Source organism: Camelus dromedarius, chromosome 27 (assembly GCF_036321535.1).
Source record: "Camelus dromedarius isolate mCamDro1 chromosome 27, mCamDro1.pat, whole genome shotgun sequence".
NCBI lineage: Eukaryota > Metazoa > Chordata > Mammalia > Artiodactyla > Camelidae > Camelus > Camelus dromedarius.
Window position 1 is genome coordinate 17222356 of NC_087462.1, and position 22297 is coordinate 17244652.

The 22297-nt window shown below is 50.8% G+C and overlaps 1 protein-coding gene across 2 annotated transcripts in view; it reads left to right on the forward strand.

Moving 5' to 3' along the window:
• Window positions 1-22297, forward strand: part of WWC1 (WW and C2 domain containing 1) — a 132121-nt gene that overhangs the window by 102680 nt on the left and 7144 nt on the right. For both annotated transcript variants that reach the window (XM_031437762.2, XM_064480083.1), the window contains exons 12-20: window positions 2501-2609; window positions 3002-3082; window positions 3685-3771; window positions 4950-5142; window positions 9104-9256; window positions 9881-9972; window positions 15919-16051; window positions 17322-17486; window positions 21271-21363. In XM_031437762.2, coding sequence (XP_031293622.1) covers window positions 2501-2609; window positions 3002-3082; window positions 3685-3771; window positions 4950-5142; window positions 9104-9256; window positions 9881-9972; window positions 15919-16051; window positions 17322-17486; window positions 21271-21363 — 1106 coding nt within the window. The remainder of the gene's footprint in view (window positions 1-2500; window positions 2610-3001; window positions 3083-3684; window positions 3772-4949; window positions 5143-9103; window positions 9257-9880; window positions 9973-15918; window positions 16052-17321; window positions 17487-21270; window positions 21364-22297) is intronic.

Below are 22297 nucleotides of genomic sequence, written 5' to 3' on the forward strand. Positions count from 1 at the left end.
CCCATTCTGCACAGGGTCAGAAAGAACATTATGGCATGGACTGAGATTCAGGTCGGAAGCTTCAAAATGGGAGAGGATGTGGATGATGACAGCTAAGATTTATTAGGAGGAAAATCTTTATCTTTAGCAGCAATCGCATAATAAGTTGTGCTATTAATATTTATTGGTGGCGGGAGGGTATAGCTCAGTGGTGGAACACATGTTTTGCATGCACAAGGTCCTGGGTTTATTCCCCAGTACCTCCATTTAAAAAATAAAATTAATTAATCAAAAAATAAAACCTAATTACCTTCCCCCTCCAAAAGAACAAAAAAAAAATTTTTTTTAACTGACTGGGGTGCATTATGTGGTGGGCAGTGTGCTTTCTGTGGTGAAATAGGTTTTTTCTATTATACTGATTTCACAGATGAGGAAACAGAGGTTCAGAGAGCTGCTATCACCTGCCCTAGGTCTCCCAGCCAACAAGTGGGGAAGTGAGGATTGGAATCTGGGTTTTTCTGCCCCCAGAACCCAACCTCTTTATTGTCACACTCCTCTCAGGACATGAAGCGGCTCTGTGTATTTATTCCTGACATTCCTGGTGCTCGCTGGCCCCACCACACCTGTCTGGTGTGATGATCTGGACTGAGCTAGGTGATTAATTGAGTCCAGGTGTGCAAGATACAGGCCCTCCTATGCATACTTACTCCTGCCAGTCCCACAACTGTGTGAGGTGGGTGCTATTTTTATCCTCAGACGAGAGGAGTGAGACACAGCAAGGGTAAGTGACTTGTCCAAGGACAGTGTCACTGCTGAGAAGCAGAAGAGTCAGGACTGGCTCCAGGACCACCTGCCCGGAGCCCGCACTGAGCCGTGGATTCCGTGAGGCCAGCTAGAAGTTCGACCCATCTCAGCCTTGAGGCTCCAGGAATGGGCAGGAGGGCCACTGCTGTGCCCAGAGCTATCCGTTCATTTGTGTGCGAGGGCCGGTGGGAGCAAATGGGGAATGCCGAGATTTCCTGGTTAATTAAAAGCTCCTCTGGATGAGCGCCAGCGATTTCCTTAGAAGAGGAGCCGAGAGATCCCTGGGGCTCCCTCATCGGGAAGAGAGTCTTGCCGAGCACTCTCAAACAAAAATAAAAACAGGCTTCCTACTACAGCAGGTGGCAAACTTGAGAAAATTGTTCTCTAGAGAGGAGGGGGTGCAGGTGGAACCTCTAACGAGGCTCAGGAAGCATTCCCGGCGCTCCCTGTCTAAGGGCTTCCATAAGCTGGCTCAGGGGCGCTGGGACCCCAGCCGGGTGCAGGGAGCGACCCCCCCGCCCTCCCCCACAGTGTCCTGGGAGACCCGAGACCGCTCACGTCTCAGGTCGGGATTTCTTCACGCCGTCTCCAGAAGCCTTCCCCACCGCAAGCGATGCCAGGCTGAGCTCAGACACTAAGCAGGTTATGCGATTAGTGCCATTGTGCAGTCAGCAGACAAATTAATCTCCTTAAGTGGTTTAGTGGAGGGTGGAGAGGGATGGATCTGAAGGCAGGAGGTCCCCAGGGCTGCAGCCACAGATGTGGGACACGGGCTGGGAAAGCCACACCCAGGTGGCCCCTTGGCTTCTCCCAGGCTCATGGTCCCCATCCCTTCCCCAGCCTGCACTGCCCCCAGCTTCTTCCTCAGTCTGCACACGCCCTTGCCTGGCACAGAGCAGGTGCTCAGAAGTGCTGGCTGTGAGGCTGAAGCACCCGAATCCGTCCTTCCCCTGCTGTGCGGAGGTCAGGAACTGTCCCGTTCATCTTGGTAGCTCTGAACTTGGCAATGGACCTGGCACACCATCGGCATCCATTAGGGAAGGCGGGAATGTGCAGCACGGGCTGAATGCTAGGTCTGAGCTCCAAGCCAGAGACTCCTGAGGGGCTGCATCAAGGGCGGGGGAGATGAGCTGAGCTAGGAGTGGAATGGGCCGAGTTGGAAAGCCAGTACTTAAATCCTTCCCTTTCTCCCCCTCTTGCCCCTCCCAAGGGTCCAGGGGCTGTTATTTTGCCCAAGGTGTGTAGGGGTCGATCTAGAAGGCACCACCATAGTGATGGAAATGGTGTAGTAACAGGCTAGCGGCACTGACTTCTCTAGAGCACTTCCCCTGCGCCATTCTCTATACTAAGGATTTCTCTATAACGTCTCATGGAGTCTCCCAATAGCCCTAAAAGGTGGGCATTATTAGCCCCACTTTGCAGATGAGGAATCTGGGACTTGAGAGATGAAATCTGTGTCCCAGTGTCATGCAGTAGGTGAAGCTGAGATTTGAACCCAGGTGATTTGGGCTTTGAAATCTTGGATGTTAAAGACAGAATCAAATGCTACCCTTTCACCCCCAAACTAGGTAGGACCTGGCTGTCACGTTCAGAGGTGGTTGGATTTTGCCAGGACCATCTTGGGATAGTAGGGGGATCAAAAGTATGTGTCGTGACAACAATATCTTCATTTCTAAACCCCGCCTTGCCGTCCTGCCTTTTTCCCTCTCTCCCTCAGTGGTGAATATGGCCCAGGGGTGCAGCCTGAAACTGGCCTGTGTCTCGGCTGCTGTGTCGGATGAATCCGTGGCCGGGGACAGTGGTGTGTATGAGGCTTCTGTGCAGAGGTGGGTCCCCGAGCCCCGGGAACTCTGAATACGCAGAGCCCGGGCCCCCTAGGTATGCAGGAGGGACCCATGGGAGGGAGGTGAAGATGCAGACAGCTCTATTCCTCCCGGGGCTGGAGGCGCTTCCCATCTGGGAGACTGCTAGTTCCAAGGTCACCGTCAAGGGTGTATGGCTAGGGGAGCGAGTGCTGGATAGAGAGCAGCCTCTGCTAGAGGGACCCAGAGCAGTGGTGGGCAGGCAGGGTCCTCAGGGAGGCTGAGCAGACCCAGACCTTCCTCCCTGAGGATCTGGCCACACCCGCCCAGAGAGAACCCCGTCTCTGGAAAATGCCTTTGGCCCCAGGTCACTGCATGGAGGCCTGAGCCTTTTGCTATCCCGTGTTGTCTTCCAGACTGGGTGCTTCAGAAGCCGCTGCTTTCGACAGTGACGAATCAGAAGTCGTGGGTGCAGCCCGGGTTCAGATCGCCCTGAAGTGAGTGGCAGGGAGGGCGGGGACAGAGGGGCGTGGTCTATGTAGGGGCTCTTCCTCATCTGCAGCATTGACCTTCAGGGCTGCCTAGGGAGCCAGCAGGACCCCCTGACAGCTGTGGGGCTCCCTGTGGGTGACTCTTCTCTGCCTCCCAGCTCCCCATTTCACAAAAGAGAAAAAACAAGGCTTGAAGACCTTGTAACTTGCCCCAACTCACTGCGCTGTCCAGCGGCACAGCCAGCGGGGACCGAGACCTCCTTCCTCTTGGTCTGTTTGGTCCTTATTGCTGTGGCTTTTGTCTTATCATCTCATCTGGACCAAAGTCAGCCCCAGATTTCTTGTTTTTGTCTTCTCTTGATGCGGGATGGCCTCAATATTTTTTTTTCCTAAATGGGAATTAATTGCCAACATTTAAATATCAGAAAATTTCATACAACCTCTGGCTTTCTTTAAAAATTCTGACAGCTCTCCCTGCATGGCAGCAAACACTGTCCTCTCCAGCTCACCACGGTCCCCAGAGCTGCCAGCAGCCACGTCTGTGATTCTTAAGGGAGGGAGAGATAAGGGTTCCTGATCGGTGCTCCATGTGCCCCTTTGCATTTCAGGTATGACGAGAAGAATAAGCAATTTGCAATATTAATCATGCAGCTGAGCAACCTTTCTGCACTGTTGCCGCACCAAGACCAGAAAGTGTGAGTATGCAGCTGACGGGGTGTGTGTTACCCTCTCCCCTGTCTGCGGCCATCCCGGGGGACGCTCTCCTGCTCTGTCCTGCTTCAGCCGCGGGCCCCAGGAAACCCACAGTGGGTGTTTAGGGCGTATGACTGCGCTGCAGGTTCAGGGCTGCATGGATGCGGGCACAGTGGCAAACACGCTCACTCTGGAGAGGAGCGCTCTAGACAGCTTCGACGTGTGCGTCCTGAGCCCCTGCCAGGTGCCAGCACTAAGAATGGGGTGGCAAACTCCTGCCTTTGAGCTTGAAGCCTCAAAAGGAAGATCACGGCCCCTTTCATTGGCTCCGAGCTTGAGTATTCCGTGCAGAAAGAGCCAGGTCTGCTGTTCTCAAGAGCCGACTCGCATCACTGTGCTTCTGTGGGCAGAGTGTGAGGGGTGTTACTGGCGGCTGATAATATAGCGAAGACCTGCCGGTCTGCCCGCCGGCTCTGCCCACTGCAGCCCGGGTTGTGTTTCATTGAGCTTACCTGCCTACATGTTTCTCCTTTACTAGAATGTAGGCCTTGAGTGTAGCAGCAGGAGCATCTATTTCTGTGATCTGCACCCCAGCCAGCATCTGTGGGTGCAACACATGGGAAGGAGGGAGGCAGGCCAGAGAGTGGGCAAAACAGAAGGAACACTGGACACTGGGGTTGTGTGCAGTCTTTTGCTGTTACATACAGTGCCGGGATAAACCACCTTCTCCGTGTCTCATTGGTACTGTGCAGCGGTGTTGGTGGAAGGATGCTCAGAAGCCAGCTGTCCGGGTCAAAGGGTAAACGCATGTGTAATTTTGTTAGGACTGGCATCTACCCCTCCGCAGGGGTTGCAGCATTTTGCCTTCCTACCAGCAGTGGTGTGAGGGTCCCTCAGTGTGACCCAGCAGCCTCGCTGATCCTCCTACACACAGAAGTTTACGCACCACGGGCCTCGGGTGCCCGTGCTTTGAGGGTCTAAGGACCGGGGGATTCAGGAGGAAGAGCAGCGTGTTATCCTTGGGGCCCTTTGTGCTTCCCTCATGAACGACCGCATAACGACAGAGAAATCGCAGACCCTGGCCCGCTGCTGTCTCCTTGGGGATTTGCAGCAACTGGTCAGCCCAACACCTAAGCTGACCCGACCTGACCCAGGCTCTCCTGCATCTCTGTCCCTGTAGGAACATTCGTGCGGCTATCCTTCCCTGCTCCGAAAGCACCACCTGCCTGTTCCGGACCCGACCCCTGGACGCCTCGGACACGCTGCTGTTTAACGAGGTGTTCTGGGTGTCCATGTCCTATCCAGCCCTTCACCAGAAGACCTTAAGAGTCGATGTCTGTGCCACCGACAAGAGCCATTTGGAGGAGTGCCTGGTGAGGACTGTGTCTGTCTGTCTGTCCAGCCTTCTGTCCTTCTGGGGATTGGTCCACCTGACCCTTCAGGAAGAAGGCTTGGAGAAAACACAGATTATCCTGGGTTCTGGGCCGGGGCTCTTCCAGGTGGACAGCATTCCCAGATTTACTAGGAGTGGGGAGTGGGGAGCTCCTTTTTCTGCTGTGGAATTGCAGGGCCACATCCCTGGTGCCTGAGGCTGAGTCCCCAGCCCTGCCCTTCCCCACCGTGTGGCCTGAGACTCTTTAATTCTGTCTCAGTTTCCTCATCTGTAAATCCAGCCAACACTGGCTACCTCCCAGATGGTCCTCTGAGGACCATGTGAAGCGCTGAAGCAGTGCTTCTCGAACGTTCACGTGCACACCAGTTGCCCGTGCTGCTGGTCCCCACAGCAAGGATGTAAAGCAATGAAGTGTCTGCACACAGTAGGTCTCGCCGGAAGTCACTCCCCATCCCTGTGCTGCTCAGCTGGGCACATAACAGCATCATCGCCATGTACGTGGTTATTGTTGTTATTATTACCAACGGTAATGCAATAACATACGTTTATTGGATGCCGTTTATATGGTGAGCTCATCTCCTTGCCCATATTCTTTCTATGGATCCTCACTACAGCCTTATAAAATGGGTACTGTTATACCAGTGAGAAGATTGGGGTGCGACTGTCCCAAGGTCACAGTGGGGAAGTGGCAGGAGCAGAGTTAGGACCCAGGCAGGTCCACCTCTGAAGCCCACCCGAGTCAGCCCCCCTGGGTGCTTTCTCTGTGCCAGCACGGTGCTCGCTGGAGCCCACAGGTGGAAGGGAAGGTGACTGAAGCATTTGGCAAGCAGGTGGGTGGATGCTGAAGGCTGGAGCGGAAAGCTTTTCCCAGCCTGGGCTCCTCCAGTGAAGCGTGTCCTCAGCCCCGAGCGTTCCAAAATGAGGAGAGGCTCAGTCCTGTTTTCTTCTCCTAATTGGATGCCTTTTATTCCTCCCTCCTAATTGAAGCCTGGCCGTTGCTGGTTGCCATGGCAGCAGCCAAAGCGCTCATCCCGCCGTGGCTTGTCTCCATCCGTGGCCAACGGGAAGCCTACTTTCCCGGATCCCGTGGGGACGCAGAGTGTCAGGCTGTCGTGTTTTGTGGCTGGAGGAGGCAAGAAAGTGACACACGAGAAGAAGGGCTGTCAGCTCCCACACAGGGTCTCCCCGCACTGCCGGCTTTGTGGAATCTCTGGTCTATTTTGAGCCATTTCACCAGCCAGGCAAGGACAATAGTACCCATCCTGAGCAGTGTCTGTGTGTCCAGTGCTGGGCTAAGAACTCTGCGTGCCGTATCTCATTTAATGCTCAGCTCAGCCCTAGGAAGCAACGTAAGAATTATCTCCACTTCTCCAGGCCCAGAAAGGCTCAATAACTGGCCCAGGTCACCCAGCGAGTAGGTGGACAAGTCTGGATTCAAACACAGAGTCCAGCTTTGTCACACATCACCATCGCCCTCTTCTACCTGGATTATGGGTTTGGATGACTAAAGGCGTGCCTCTGTCTGCACCTAGAGTCAACACCCGGGCCTCGGCCTGGCCCCCCAGGTCCTCCAGGATCTGCTCCTTGTTATCTCTCGGTCTGTCCCCGGGACTCTTCCTCCAGCCTCCTTGTGCCCCTTGACTACACCAGCACGCCCCCTCGTCCAGCCCTTTGCACTGCTGAACAGAACTTTCTCTTCGCAGCTATTAATGGGCAAATCTCACTGCCTTGCCTCCTTCTGATCTTGACCCAGATGTCACCTTCTCTGTGAGGACCTCCTTCCACCCTATTTATAATGACATTGTCCCCTCCCCTCTCTCATCCCCTCCTGTCCCCTTTCCCTGTGTGATTTCCTCTGCAGCTCTTTCCCTGACCCAACGTTTCTCTACATCATAGATATTAAGGTGCATGTGATTTTCACATTTGCTCATCTGTGAAATCAAGATGCAATGTACACAGGGTGGCAGGTCATAGTTTAATTGGCAACTATTTTTCTTTCTTAGTTGTGCATGAAATAATAGTACACTTTATAACTGATGGCATCTTAGACTCTGCAAAGCAGAATACAGAATTTTCTTATTGATTATCTGATTCCTCCAGACTGGCCTGTACACTCATGAAGGCAGGGATTTTTCCTCTGCCTTCAGTCCTCCTGTATCCTCAGCCCCCAGAACAATGCCTGGCACGTAGAGTCTACTGGGCGAATGTGTGTTTGTTGAATGAATGAATGAAAAAAAATGCGTAAATGCCATCAACATAGGCATCCAGTTTACCAAGGTAGACCATATGCACACCTACCAGCCAGCCCAAAATAGACAGTGAATCTTGTTGAAATTAGCATAATCCAATGGCAGCATCGCCCCTGAAAGCCATCATTATATTCATTCCCCATTGCCCCTCAAACATGGCCTGACATATTCTCAACTGTGATGTACATTGTATTTGTCTGTCTCCCCAGGAGTCTGCGAAGGGCTCAAAGAACACTTATTAAATAAACCAATGAGTGATATATAAACGTATTTGTGTATATTTAAATTTATCTAGGTGCCTAAAATGTGCCAGGTATTTAGCTCCTGAAATGACTCTGCAGATAGGAGTTAACTTGCCTTGTTTTCTCCACCTACTCACCACTCTTCTCCTAGAGGTCACCTTTAGCCACACAATGGCTTCACACAGCCCCTGCCAGGCCCCGGTACATCCTGAGATGGGGAGAAACTGGAAGAAAGGATCCCAGGTGGATTGAAGAGTTCCCTCCTCATCCCAGGCCCCATCCTGAGCCATTGCATGGCCACGGACCCTGGTCACACGCAGGCTCCTGGTGTCTCCACCACCCACTGGCATAGCGCCCCCTGCGTGTGGGGACAGTGAGTGTACTAGACCCCAAACCTAGTCTGGACTCTGCAAAAGGGGGTGTGTTGAAATGTTAAGACCTCTGAGGAGTAATTCAAATTATTTCGTAGTTCTTTCCACAAAGGGTGAATGCTAAACATACAGTAAAAATATTAAGTCACTTGAAATAAATCCTCTCTCTCTGGGGCTATATTCAGTTAGGTGAATTGGTGGTAATTTGTTTTCATCTTAACAGATCTATTTACATTAGTCAGAGAAACTGTATGAAAAGTTTTACTGAGGGGGAATACTACTCCCCTCGCCCCTCCCACCTCTCCTAGATAGGTAGCCACTTGGACTGGTTTTTCTTTGTATTTCTTATCTCTTGCTGCATATGTGATTATGTGATCATGTTCACTCTCCCTTGCACCTCAAATATGGTGCAAATACATATATAGAGAGAGGATATATATGTCTATATACTTACCCTCTCTCCATTTCTTGGACAAAAAGTACTGCACTGTGTATTTGATTCCACACTATTCTCTCTTTTCTCTTAATAATATAGCCTGGAGAACTCTCCCCATCAGTACCTAGAGAGCTTCCTTATTTTTTTTATACATAGGTATATAATATTCCACTGTATAGATATCTTATATTTTATTCCTCTAGCCCCTGTGGCTGGAGCTTGGTGTTGTTCAAAATCTTTTTCCTTGACATCATTCTTGGTAATGACTTTTTTGACTCTGACACCCAAAAGCAAAAATGAACAAGTGGAACTATATCAAACGAAAAAGCTTCTGCACAGCCAAGGGAATCATCCACAAAATGAAAAGGCAGCCTACTGAATGGGAGAGAATGTTTGCAAATCATGTATCTGATAAGGGGTTAGTATCCCAAATATGTAAAGAACCCACACAAGTCAATGCACAAATGCATTAGTGAGTGAGTTATTGGAAATGATTAACACCTGGCCCTTTCTTCCTTCCCGGAAGCTTCCACCTCACCTGGAGAGGTGTTTTCCATACCTCACCCAGAAGCCAAGTTCCCTGAACACCTTGTCACCCCCCCCCCCCCCCACTTATGCTCTCGTTTTCTCCCGTCCTCAACAGGGAGGTGCCCAGATCAGCCTGGCTGAGGTCTGCCGGTCTGGGGAGAGGTCGACTCGCTGGTACAACCTCCTGAGCTACAAGTACTTGAAGAAACAGAGCAGGGAGCCCAAGTCAGCAGGAGCTTTGGCTGCCACCCCGGGGCCTGAAAGCACGGTGAGCCAGGCCACAGCTCCATGCCCTTCTGCAAATGCAGCACCTGGCTGGATGGAAGGAAGAGCCTCTCCCAGAATTGGAGATGGCTGGGCATCTGAGGTGGAGTAGTTATTAGAAGGAACTGAGTCCCAGAGAGGTTAATTTCCTCAATTCACACAGGCTTCCTCACTGTAGACACCATTCAGGATAAATGCTCTTCCTCCAGGAAGCCTTCCCTGAATGCAACCTCCCCAGGCTAGCTTTGCCACCATTCCTCTGTTCCCAAACACCCAGTACTTATCTCTCTCACAGTCCTCAGATTGTCTTGTTGCTGATGGTTTATGGGATGGTTTCCCTTTACAACGCTATGATCTCCTTACATCCGGAGACCTGTAATTCTGTCTCACTCAAACACTAAACTTAGCTGGCTTCCAAACTCTACCCATGCATACAGAGGTTGTTCTCAGGGGAATGGTCAGTTAGAAGAACTAAGGACCGTATTTCCAATTTATGTGACTTTACGGCAAGACTGATTCTGGTCTTCGATTTTACCCTCCATTCACTGGGAGGGTCAGTCGCTCTGATTCCTGCCAGGTGGGGCTATGTCCACAGTGCCCAGATGGACGCATGTCTTTGTCTCCGCAGGATGCCGTGTCTGCTCTGTTGGAACAGACAGCTGTGGAGCTGGAGAAGAGGCAGGAGGGAAGGAACAGCACACAGACCCTGGAAGACAGCTGGTAAGTGAGGGCTCCCCTGGGAACTGATGTGGCTTGGACCTGGGCCCAGGGATGAGATCCCCAAACACCAGGGCAACCAAGAGGAGTGTTCTCCTGTGAGTGTTTGTCTTGATGCACTTACATTTATTTTGGTTTTTAAAAAAAAAAATTAAGAAGCTTTATGACACTAAAACTGGAAAATAAATACAATCTGCTAAAAATCGAAGATTCCTCAGTAAGGAATTGCATTTGACTGCTGGGAATAGAAAGCAGAAATAATAGACTTAAATAAGACAGAGATTTATTTCTTTATTACTTAAAAAGAAGAACGGGAGAAGAGAAACCAAGGCTCATCTGTCAGCCCTGTAATATTACTGGGAACCCAGGCTCTTTCTCTCATTCTGCTTTGCTGTCCTTACTGCGTGACCCCCATCATCAAGGCTGCTAAGCCCAGAATGGCTGCCGAGTCACCAGCCATCAGTCAGGCATCAGGAAAGAGGAGAGACAACAGAGTGTGCCTGCGTGCCTTTAACCCAAGGAGCACTCCTGCAAGCCCCACCCAGCAATTTCTATTTGCTTTTCATTGGCCGAGCTTACTACTTGGCCCACCTGACTGCAAGGGAAACTGGAAAGTGAGTCCTCTTAGTTGGTACAAAAATCAGAATTCTGTGACTCAGGAAGAAAGTAGGAATGGATTAGTCCATGAGTCAAAGCTGCCTTAGAAGGTAACTGTGGAAGATTAAATGTAATGAAAATACAAAAAGAGTGTTAAAGTCGAGCTGGGTGCATTGCTTGCCAAGGTTCTAAAGCTAAGGTCTTTTCTCCTGTTGTTAAAAAGGCAGGTTGGTGAGGGTTTCAGCAGAATTCAAGACATGCTGCTGCCCAAGAGAGACTCCCTCCATGATGGAAGCAGGTCTGAAGGGGAAGTGAGCGGGACACAGCCTTCTCACTGTATGATCGCGCTCTGCAGTACAGAAGGCCCGCATCACACACTTCAGGAAACAGTGATGCAGACTAGGGTTCAAATCCTAGCTTTTCTGTGTAACCTTAGGCAGAGCATTTTTTAACTTTTTATTGCAACATAACATACATACGGAAAACTTCACATCAGCTCAGTGGATTTTCAGAAACCAAACTCCCCGTGAATGCAGCACCCAAATCGAGGGGCAGACCATCACCAGCTGCCCGGAAGCCCGCACCATGCTTCCTCCCACTCGCTGCCCTGCCCCTTAGGAGCAAACACTGTCAGGCAAGTCCTTCTGACCTGGTCTGATCCTCCGCTGAGAAGTGGGGACATCCCACTGACTGTGCGGGGTGATCCGAAGGGACTGAGGGAAAAGCCAGTGAGGAAGTTGTGCAAAGCTCATGGTAGGTGCTCAAGCGACAGTAGACATTCTTACCAGGGAGACGTGGAGGAGCGTTGCCGACGACCTGCTGTGAGGGGAGCCCAGCCTCTGAACCTCGACACTTAGGAGGAAATGTCTTTGGACTGGAATGCGTGTGCTCTGAATTCAGACAGATGCGGGCTTGGAGTCTCGCTCAGCCAACTCCCTGTGGGATCCTAGGTCTGGGTGAGCCCTGAGCATCAGGAGGTGTAAACGCTTCCTGGGTGCTTCTAACATGAAGCCTGGTTTGGGAACCTGACTCCAACCCTTGTTTCCCCATCTGTGAGATACAGATGTAAGGAATAGCCTCCACACCTGGGGTATTTTGGAGACTGAAAAAAATATGCATGGTAAGCACTTAACACAGACCCAGACCTACAGGAAGTACTCAGTGGCTCTTCTGTGTTACTCTGTTCCAGCTCCAAAGTATACCTTTGGCCTCGGAAGGGGTCTTTCCTTAGCGCATGTGTTCTGCAAAGGGCCGGGTAGAAAATGCCTGCTTTTGGGGCCGTGCAGATTCTGTCCCATCCACTCAGCGCTGCTGTCGCCGTGTGAAGGCGGCCGCGGATGGTGCACACACCGCCCACCGGGACTCTGTCCCTGAAACTTGGTTTATGGACACCGAAATCTGAATTGCACATAATTTGCACATGTCATGACAAGTCATTCTCTTTTTGATTTTTTTTTCAGCCATTTAAAAATATAAAAGCCATTCGTAGCCTGCACCTTGGACTGTCTAAAAACTGGCAGGAGATTGGATTTGGCCCCCGGGTGACCCCCTCTATTATTCTTTTACTGTTTATTCCTCCATGTTGATAAAGAATAGGGCAGTGTTCCTGAATTTTTGTATGTTCGTTTGTTTTAGGGTTTTCTCTAAATCGTCTCAATTTCTCTCTTTCCCTCTCTGTCCCTTCCTGTCTCTCTCTCCCCACTCTGTTTCCCTTTCCCTCCCTCCCGCCTCCTCCTCTCTCTCCCTCTCTCTCCCTCTCTCCCTCTCTCCCTTCTTTCCTGCCTCCCTCTTCCCTCCTCTCTACTTCTCTCTCCCTCCATCTCCCTCTCTTTCCCTCTCTCTGGCGCACTGCAGAGGTCTGGTGCCGGAAATAGGCCCAGGACCTGTCTGCCCAAACCCTGGCACAAGATCAGTGGTTTCCGCCAGATTCCAAGCTTGTGCTGAGACTTTTCACATCATCTCCTAGCAACCGCCTTCTGTTCTCTCTCCCTTTGTGGCCCCCTCTCCCCTACCCTTTGCCATTCAAACTTCCCTAGACACTGACTTACAAAGAGGGCTGGGAATCCCTGGGGTGAATCCATCTGCAGTCCCTCCCCCCAGCCTGGAGGCTTCCTTTGGTCCCGGAATGTTAACTAGCTCTGTGGTGCCGGCTCAGCCCTGGAGTCCAGTATGGAGGGCTCCAAAGACTGACTCCCATCTCCCCTGCACCCAAGACCCAAGGGAGGGGGGGTGCCTTTGTAACTCCCTCCTTTTATTTGTTTAGGTTTCTTTAGTGCATTTACTCAGAGGACTGGATCTTTTTTAAAATCCACAGGCAAAACGAAACTCTTAGAGCATTAGGAAATATAGGAGAATATCATCACAAACACTGCTAAAGTGATAACCCTTGCCTTTGCATCCTTGGCAGCTTATGTGTGTGTGTGTCGAGGACAGAGGCTGAGAAGTGCTTTGCTGGGTCCCAGGGCATGTGTGTTTTATATTTTATTAGGCCTTACAGAATCATTCTCAGATAAGAGTGTACTTTTAGTAAAAGCTCTCACCAGCAGGGATCGAGAGTTACCCCCACACCGACAACCTGACAGTCAACATCATCAAACAGCGGGACTTCATAAAGAATATGTACTGGTTTTATTTTAGCAAATACTGCTAAACTGACTTCAGAGAGTAAATTGGCTGCTCTAATTAACACTCCCCACAGGGGTATGTGCCTTTTTCCCAAACCCTCATCAGCACTTGATATTATCACATACATATGTATTATTTTTATTTATTATTATTATTTTGGCCACTTTGCCAAATGGTGAAAAGATATTTTTCTCTTTACAATGGAGTTTTTTTTTTTTTCTTCCTGGAAAATATTTAGATCAGCTTCTCAGTCACAAAAGAAGAGACTTCCCTTGCGGTTGAGCGCTTAGCAGAGCTGGAGAAACTCGGGTTGGAAACCTGGCTGTCCCGCCTAGCGGCCGGTGACACTGGACAAGCCCCGTCCACTGTCTGGTCCTCAGCTTTTGAATCTGTAAAACGGAGCCGAGAGTCGCTTTCGGCGTGGTTGTAAGGCCTCAGCACGGCACCTGGAGCTCCCCAAGCCCCCCCATCACTGCTGATTCACGTGGCATCTGCAGAATCCTCACGGGGCACTCCCCGCGAGTGCCCACGTTTAAAGGCTCTTCTCCACGTGGACCAAGAGGCTGAGGGAGCAAAGGAGGGCGGGCAGAGGCCCCTCCATAGCAAGAGCCCCCATCTAAGTGCGAGGAAGGTTTTCATCACTGGGCTGGGGATAGACAGAGAGCCAAGATCTGTTCTCCCTGTTGGGGAAATCCTAAGGGAGATTTGATGTTTACCCACAGTCTCCCTGAGCCAACTAACTAGATGTCAGATTCTCTGCTTTGGGCTGGAATTCCTTCAGCTCAGTATGGCAGTACTGTCTCCTGCTGATCAGAAGCCTGGCGGTTATGTATGTCTTTAGAAAGTAAAGATGGGAATAGAGATCAATGACTGATTAATAAATGCAGCCCCTGGTCACACCAACTCCTTCCAACCCTGAAGTCCGAGGGGAAAGGATGGTTATGAAGAGTGTCATCAAAAATAACGTTTCTTCAACAAATGATGCTGGAACCCCACTGGATATCTGTATAGAAAAAAGTAGTCTTTGAGCACCATGTACAAATTTTAATCTGAAATGGATCATAGAGCTAAATATAAAAGTTGAAACTGGAAAACTCCTAAAAGAAATTACAGGAGAAAGTCTTTGCAATTTGGGGATGGGGAAAGATGTCTTAGGTACAACACAAAAAGCACAAACCATTAAAGAGAAAAACTGATGAACTGGACATTATCACAACCAAAAGCTTCCGTTCTTGGGAAGACACCATTTGGAAAAGAAAAAGGCAAGCCACAGACGTGGAGAAAATATTTGCAAAGGATTGATATCTAGACTATATCATGAACTCTTACAACTCAGTAATAAAGAGACAACCCAGTTTTTAAATGGGCTAAAAATCCTAGCAGACACCTTGCAAAAGAAAATATGAATGGCCAAAAAATGCAGGAAAATATTCTCAACAGGAAAGTGCACATTAAGGCCGCAAGGAGATATGAATACACACCCGGCTGAATGACTAAATTTAAAGACTGGCAGTGCCAAGTGTAGATGAGGAACTGGAATTCTCATAGCATTTCTGGTGGGAACGTAAAACGGCACAACCATGTTGGAAGACCAGTTTATCAGTTTCTTAAAAGGATAAACTTATTGTATGACCCAGCAATTCTACTTTGAGATAAATATATATATATATATAAAACAGTCTGAATTCTTTTCTCCCAAAATTCATATATTGAAGCTCTGACCTCAGGACCTCAGGATGTGACTGTATTTGAAGACAGGGTCTTTAAAGAGCTGATCCAGTTAACATGGGGCAGTTAGTGTTAGGGTGGGCCCTAATCCGATATGACTGGTGTCCTTGGAAGAAGAGGAAATTTGGACACACAGAGAGACCCCAGGGATGCACACACAGAGGAAAAAAAACCATATGAGGGCAAAGCAAGAAGGTGGCCATCTGCAAGCCACCAACAGAGAGCCCTCAAGAGGACACCAAACCTGCAACACTTTGACCTTGGACTTTTAGCCCCCAGAACAGTGAGAAATAAACTTCTGTCGTTTGAGCCACCCAGTCTGTGGTATTATGTTAATGGCAGCCCCAGCAAACGAATACAGTGTCCAAGAGAAATGAAATCCTGTGTCTCCACAGACTTGTAGGTGAATGTCAATAGAAGCTTTATTCGTACTTGCTAAGAAATGGAAACAAACCAAATGTTTATCACCTGATACACAGCTAAACACAGTGCAGTGTCTCCATCCAATGCAATATTACTCAACAGTAGGAAGGAGTGAACGATGGGTAACATGCACCGCCATGGACAAATCTCAGAGACATTATGCTGAGAGAATGAAGCCAGAGACAAAAGAGCACATCCTGTCTGATTCCATTTCTATGAAATGCAGGAACAATCTCATTTAATCTGTAGGGACAGAACGCTGGTCAGTGGTGGGCTGGGGGTGGGGAGAGGGTAACTGGGAAGAGGTACAAGGGAGCCCTTCCGGGTGATGGAGCATTCTAGATCTTGAGTGTGGTCACGCTTTCCCAGGGGAACACATTGTTCAAAACTCATCAAACTATACACACTGGAAATGCATTTTGGTGTATGTAAATTGTACCTCCCTGAAATGGATGTTTTTTAAAAGATGTGTCCTCAGTCCTGACAATGTTTGGAAGCCCTGCCCTGGATGCACGTAAAGGCAGGTGAGCAGATCAGAGTGGGCGCTGTGGGTAACCAGGTGCCTTGTCATCACAGGAGGTACGAGGAGGAGACGAGTGAGAACGAGGCAGCAGTGGACGAGGATGAGGACGAGGAGGAGGAGGGGGAAGAGGAGGACGTTTTTGCTGAGAAAGTCTCACCAGATATGGACGAATGCCCGGCGGTAAAAGTAAGGAGGGCCAGGGACATGGGGAGGGCTGTCTTGGGGAAACAGCCCTCAATCCTTGAGCCCAAGCAGTCAGAAAAGGCTTGGCATTAAGTCCTAGCATCAGAGTGGGGTGACCTGCAAAAGGTCATGCAGGAGTGTCCCTGCCTGGAATCGGGGTCATTTCGGCGACAGTAAGGCAGTTTTGCGAGGCTGACTGGCCCCCCCATCTCTCCTGCCTTGTGCAGTTCCCGTTTCTCTGGGCAGACCTCAAGCTATATAGGAGAAGGGTCTGGGTTCAGATGCTGGCTCTGCTCCACCCTAGGCGGATGACTCCATCCCTCTCAGGCCTTCACTTTCTCATCTCTAAAATGGACACAGGAATACCGTCCTTGCAGATGGGTTCTAAATGGACTTCTCTGCTTAGGTCTGTTGGACATGCGATGGGAAAGGAGGGGGTGTCTAGTCAAGTTCCTCTCGCCTCCTGTTTCCCTGCTGCACTGGGGTGACCTGTTAGAACAGGCTTCATGCTCCAAGAGATCTCGTGTTCTTTCCACTATCAGGCCTCCTGGAAGTAGAGCACCCCATTGTGTTTGAGCAGGGCTGGTGAGGGTAGAGTTGCAGGTTGTGCACTGCACAAAGGTGCCTGACCCGGGGAGGTGGGGGAGCTGGAAGAAACCCCCAGGCCTGCCTTCTAACTGTTCCACACCAAGGGGAGATCTTTCTGCAGTTTCTCCAGCCAGAGGGGGGTGCCTTTTTCAAAATTGCACAAAGGCACTGTTTAGACTCACCAAGGCCCTTCATTTGGGTGTTTTTGTTTATCTCTGCTGGTAACTGCTGTAAAAGGACAATAGACAACCTGGTCACCTAGCTTACAAACGAGCTTGGCGGGTTGCCCCCACAGCTGCAAGGAGACATTAGCAGTTCTCGGCTGGGGTGGCGAGGCTCTGGGTGTGGCTTTGTCAGAATGTGGTTGACGCCCAAGTCTCGAGGGTGTGCAGTCCAGAACATCCATGCTGGAGGTACCTCCACTGCTCACATGAGCTTGTGCGGGACTCAGTATCTCCCACAGCCCCAACCTACAGGTGTCAGGGAGGACTGGGGACTGGTACTCAGGGCCTTGGGTGCCGTCCTGGCTGGGCTGGGGCCTCAAAAACCCCCGGCTGTGTCTGAGGGCCAAAGGCCAGGTGACAGGAATGGGGAGCAGCTGGGGAGTCTGCCCCGTGAGTCTCGGGCTGGGTGGCTGGCACTGCGGACCCGGCAGGTGGCCTCAGAGCTGTGGCTTCTTCCTCAGGTGGACAAAGAGACCAACACAGAGACCCCGGCCCCCTCTCCCACGGTCGTGCGGCCCAAGGATCGGCGGGTGGGCACGCCAGCCCCAGGGCCGTTTCTTCGAGGGAGCACCATCATCCGCTCCAAGACCTTCTCCCCGGGACCTCAGAGCCAGTACGTGTGCCGGGTAAGCAGCCACGGGCGCCATCCCCTCCGCCCAGAGCACCGCTTCCCTCGGAGTAGCCGGGAGCCCAGGGTTCTGGGCGCGCATCCCAGTTACGCACACGCTGCCTGGCGTCCTCGGGCACCTTAACGCCTCTGAGCCTCACGTTCCTCGTGGAGTTAATAGACTGACTCCATGGGGGTGTTTTAAGGACAAAATTCGCTACAGTGTGGGAAAGGCTTGGTAACCAGTGCATGGCCAGTGTTTTTCCTACTTCCGACCCATCTCCACTCCGTGCTCACACCCTGCCCTTCCACACCGCTTGCTGGAATCAGACTGACCCTCACCGTCCCTGACGGACATTCTTCCTCCTCCAGGGCGAGTCCAGCGTGCAGCCTGGGGTTGCACAAGAGCAGCAGACCAGGATTATTTAGTCACTGGTTTAAGGGTTTTTTTAATCGAACTTTTTGATACCATTGAAAACTTAGGAAATTCAAGTAAAAATAAAATAAAAATGAAGATGAAATTCCAGTTTCTCTTGGGGGAAAAAAAAAAGGACTGTCTGGCACCACGAGATACACATTCTGTCTTGGCGACAATTGGCTGGAGCTGAGCAGTGGGGGCCGCTGCCCTGGGCTGAGTGGAGGGGAGGGTGCCCTCAAGTTCACTCTGGCCTCCACCTGGTCCTCTTTAACCTAATTCTGTTGCCGACCTGCTCTTGCAGACCCTGCTGGATTTCAAAGCCCTGAAGTAGGCTTGGCTCCCACGTACCCGTGGTTGGCTCTCCAATGAATCTACCCCTCTCTCTGCCAGCCCTCCGGGAACGGAGGGTTTGTGCCCTTCCCATATCTGAGGAGTCATGCTGGTTGCTGGGGCTGCAGAACCGGACCCTGTAACTGAGGCTCAAATGACGTGTCAGCATCCTTCCTTGCCCTCTGCCATGCAGAACCCGTGAGCAGTAACAAAAAGCATAAACAGAACCCTCCTGCCTAGTGTTCCAGTGAGTCGTCACAAGGGAGGCACCCCCATCATCAACCTGCCACCCACCTGCCTACTGGCATTTGAGAGGGAGATGGGATATGGTGGTTTCAATATCTAATATTCAGTATCCAAGTCTGACGATTAATAATTAATTAGAGGAGCTAATTTTTTCATAACATGACAGTTTCACTAATTTCCTGGCTACCTATCAAATTAGTCCCCACAAAAGCATTCCCCGCAGTCCCTCCCAGAAATAACATAAACCCCTCCCTTCTGTGTCAGACCTCCAGCTAGCAGGGTTGAGGTTCTAAGCATCTGAAAAGTCAACATGAGCACATGCAACGTAGCTGTGTATCTTGGCGGACGGCGCAGGGTTTCCTGCAGTCCCTGAATGTGGTTTTAACATGAGGGAATTCCTGAATCGCAAGTGAAGAATCCTGCAGTTAAGCCAGTGCAGAGCTGAGGAGGAGGAAAATCCTCTCCGTGTTTCAAATGTGAATAATTTGAAGGATTTAGAAAAGCCCTTAGGGTAATGGATAATCTGGTTTTTTTTTTTTTTTTTTTTTTGGCAAAACTACCGCCTTTATAAACGTGCAGTGGAATCAAACACAAAGGGAAGGATCTTACTGGTTAGCAAAACCACACTAAAAAGAATGAGAGTTTGATTTGTCCTTTTTCATCAGGATTAGGATGCAGTTGTAATTTTGCCACATGGAAGACACGGAATATCACTTCTATAAAATGTTTCTCTTTTCTAACTAAAAAGTCGGACTTTCCCCCTCAATATTTGCTATAAAATTCTGGTCCCTTGTGTAGATGGATTCACTTTAAGTGGCCTTTTCCAGGATGGGCATCCTTGAATAACAGAGAGCTCCGGTCCCATTTATTAAGCACCTGTAACGCACCCAGCACTGTACTGGACCTTTCCCATGTTCTATTACCTGGACCAGGTTCCAACCCTGCTGGGCTGCAGATTAAGAAATTCGCAGTCTACGGACCCCATGCCGCAGGCAGAAAGGGCCTTTCTTGGCAAAGCCATATATTTTTCCTTCTTTGCTTTCTAACTACACTTCAGCCCCAGCTCATCTGCTTCCTGTAGACTATTACTCAAGGCCACGAGAAGTAGCCAACAGTGCAACATCTTGATTTTTTTTTTCCTATCATTTCCATTAAAACTCTGTAGACAGGCAGTCTGTCTCCCAAGATACAACAGGTAACAGTGTATCCCTGTTTTTCACGCACAGAATGAGCCTTATCATATTTCCAACAGGGAATATTGGTGTCTGTGCTGTGCTGCATCCTGCCTCTAGGACCCAGCCAGCTCCATGCCTTCCAGTCTGTGGTTCATAGCACTCAACTCCCTAGTACCAAGTCCTCTACCAGTCAGGGTTCTTAACAGCAAGCAACAGAAACAGACTGTGATCAATATATGCAGGGAGGAAGTTTTTAGAAAGGAAATTGAGTAGTTCATCAGAAGGCTGTAAAACCAGCCTCAGAAATGAGGCAGGAACAAGGCCAACTAGACCACAGCCAAAACCATGCCACAGAGACGGTCAGGGGAGGACATCGAGAGTGCCGCCGTGGAACGGGGCCCCGGCTGGACCCCCCACTGCCTTGGGGCAGCATGGACGCCTCCTCCACTAGACTCCTGCCGCTGCGAGAGGTCATGGGAGCTCTGGACGTGGCCTTGGAGTCAGACAGACTGGACCTGGAGCATCTTATTCTGATGCTTCCCAGCAGTGTGGCTTGTAAAAGTGTCTTAGTGTCTCCAGACCTCAGTTCCTTCCATTAGGATCGTTTGAAGATTAGAAGAAACTGCCCGACAAAGGATGAAGCCCGTGGCACCTCGTAGGGGCTCCGGCCACGTGGCTGTTACTATTGTTGCTCTTGTCTGTGTCTCCTCCCGGCTGAGACTCTGCCTAGAGTGGCAGCTGTTTGATCCGTGACATCCCTGGGGCTGCTGTGTTTGTCAGCGTAGCAGGACTATCAATATCATGATCACTAATAATGATTAATAACCACAAAAGCGACGACGTGGACAGATTCTCGGAAGAGACGCGCCGCAGTGAGCTGCCAGCTGCCAGAACAAACAGACTCTAGCATCAGCCCGTGGCAATCCCACTGACTTGGAAATACGACTCCAGAAAGACGGCGCCGCCTCGCACGTCCTGGGACGTGCCACCCTCCCTAACCTTGCTCTCCGCTCCTCCACCAGGGGCATGCACTGTCAGCAGAGCCCTGATGTCTGGCCGTAGAGGAGGAATGTTAGCCCTCTGGGGAGAGTCCAGATAACTGAGCGATTGAAGGGATGCTGAGGAGGGGGTGCTGTGACCAACACCGCCCTCACAGAGCACGTCTGCTCCATCTTCTCCAAGGATACGGTCCCTGAGGCTTTGCCTCTGGGCTGCTTCTTCATGTATCTGTCAGCCTTGACAGGGGCTCCATTTGAGCCATAAGGGCAGGCTCCATGGGTGACAGGGAAGAGTTGATGCAAATAGGCCTTAACGTGGTAGGTCAAGGGCGTCACTGTATCCTGGAGTCACACTGCCTGGTGTCAACCCCTCTGTGTGGCTACTGGCTCACCAGCCTTGTCAGGTTCTATAACCCCAAGTCTCCATCTCCTCGTTTGTAAGGCAGTGATGCTCCCCGCCCTGGGGTTGCTGGAAGGATTACAGGAGATATGGGATGTTGAGTACGTAACAGCATGCATCCTTCAGTGTGCGCTCAGCAGTGTTCACCTAGAGAGAAGAGGAAGGTGCATGGAAACCTAGGTGCCTGACCAATGCACTCAGACCTTAATTAGCTTCCCACTACTTTTCTCTTGCAGCTGAACCGGAGTGACAGTGACAGCTCCACCCTATCCAAGAAGCCTCCTTTTGTTCGAAATTCCTTGGAGCGGCGCAGCGTCCGGATGAAGCGGGTAAGACAGTCACCTGGGAGCTATGTGTGCACCTGCTCCCGCCTCGTTTCCCCAAGCCTGGTGTGTCCTGCACACACATCTCCTGACGTCTGACCATTTCTTCTCAGCCACTGGTTTGAAAAAAGTCACTTTGCAAGCATGACAGTATTTGCAAACAGAAGTTGGTAAACCATAAGGCCTGGGTAGACTGGGAAGAGTGCCAGAGGATAAATGTAACCTTGTTATTATGATGAATAGGTTAGATCAGGAGCGTGCACACTGGGCCTCGTCTTCTTGGGTGGAAATCAGAGTCACTAAGAATTAACCAGCCCACGACATCAGTCACCGATGGGACCCTGCCTCACGCAGGACTCTGCTCATCGTCTGGCTGGCTGGCTGAGCAGTTGAAGGTTCTGACAGCCCTCCCTGCTGGCAGAGACGCCGGGTGCCCCCCTGAACACCGACCAGAAGCAGGGAGGTGCGAATGGGCACCTCCCAGTCCAGCTGGAAACACAAGGGGAGAGGCCACAAGCTGTCCCCGCAGAGCAATCTCGCCCCTCCTCATGGGGACTTGCCAGAGGGACCCGGGTGGGCAGCGTTAGGCAGAGTCCCGACTCCTGATAGGAACTTTCACTAGGCAGGGCTGCAGGAGGTACAGAGGGGCCCTCCTCACTTTGGGCTTTCAACACAGACTTAACAACGGTTCTGGTGAGTTTGCCGAACTAGAAGAAACCCAGGAGTCAGAATGTCAGAGAAGTAGAGAGAGCAACGTGAAAGAGAATGTGCAGAGAAAGGGGAGTGTGCTGACAGCCCCAAGCAGGGGCGGGCCCCCCGCCTCTCCCACAGGCCTGCTGCTGACAGCCAGCACCCGGAGGGGGACCTGTGCCCATCACCACCCCTCCCCTACACGTGTCCAGAAAGAACTAGAGAGAGCAGGAGAAAGGAAGCAATGCAG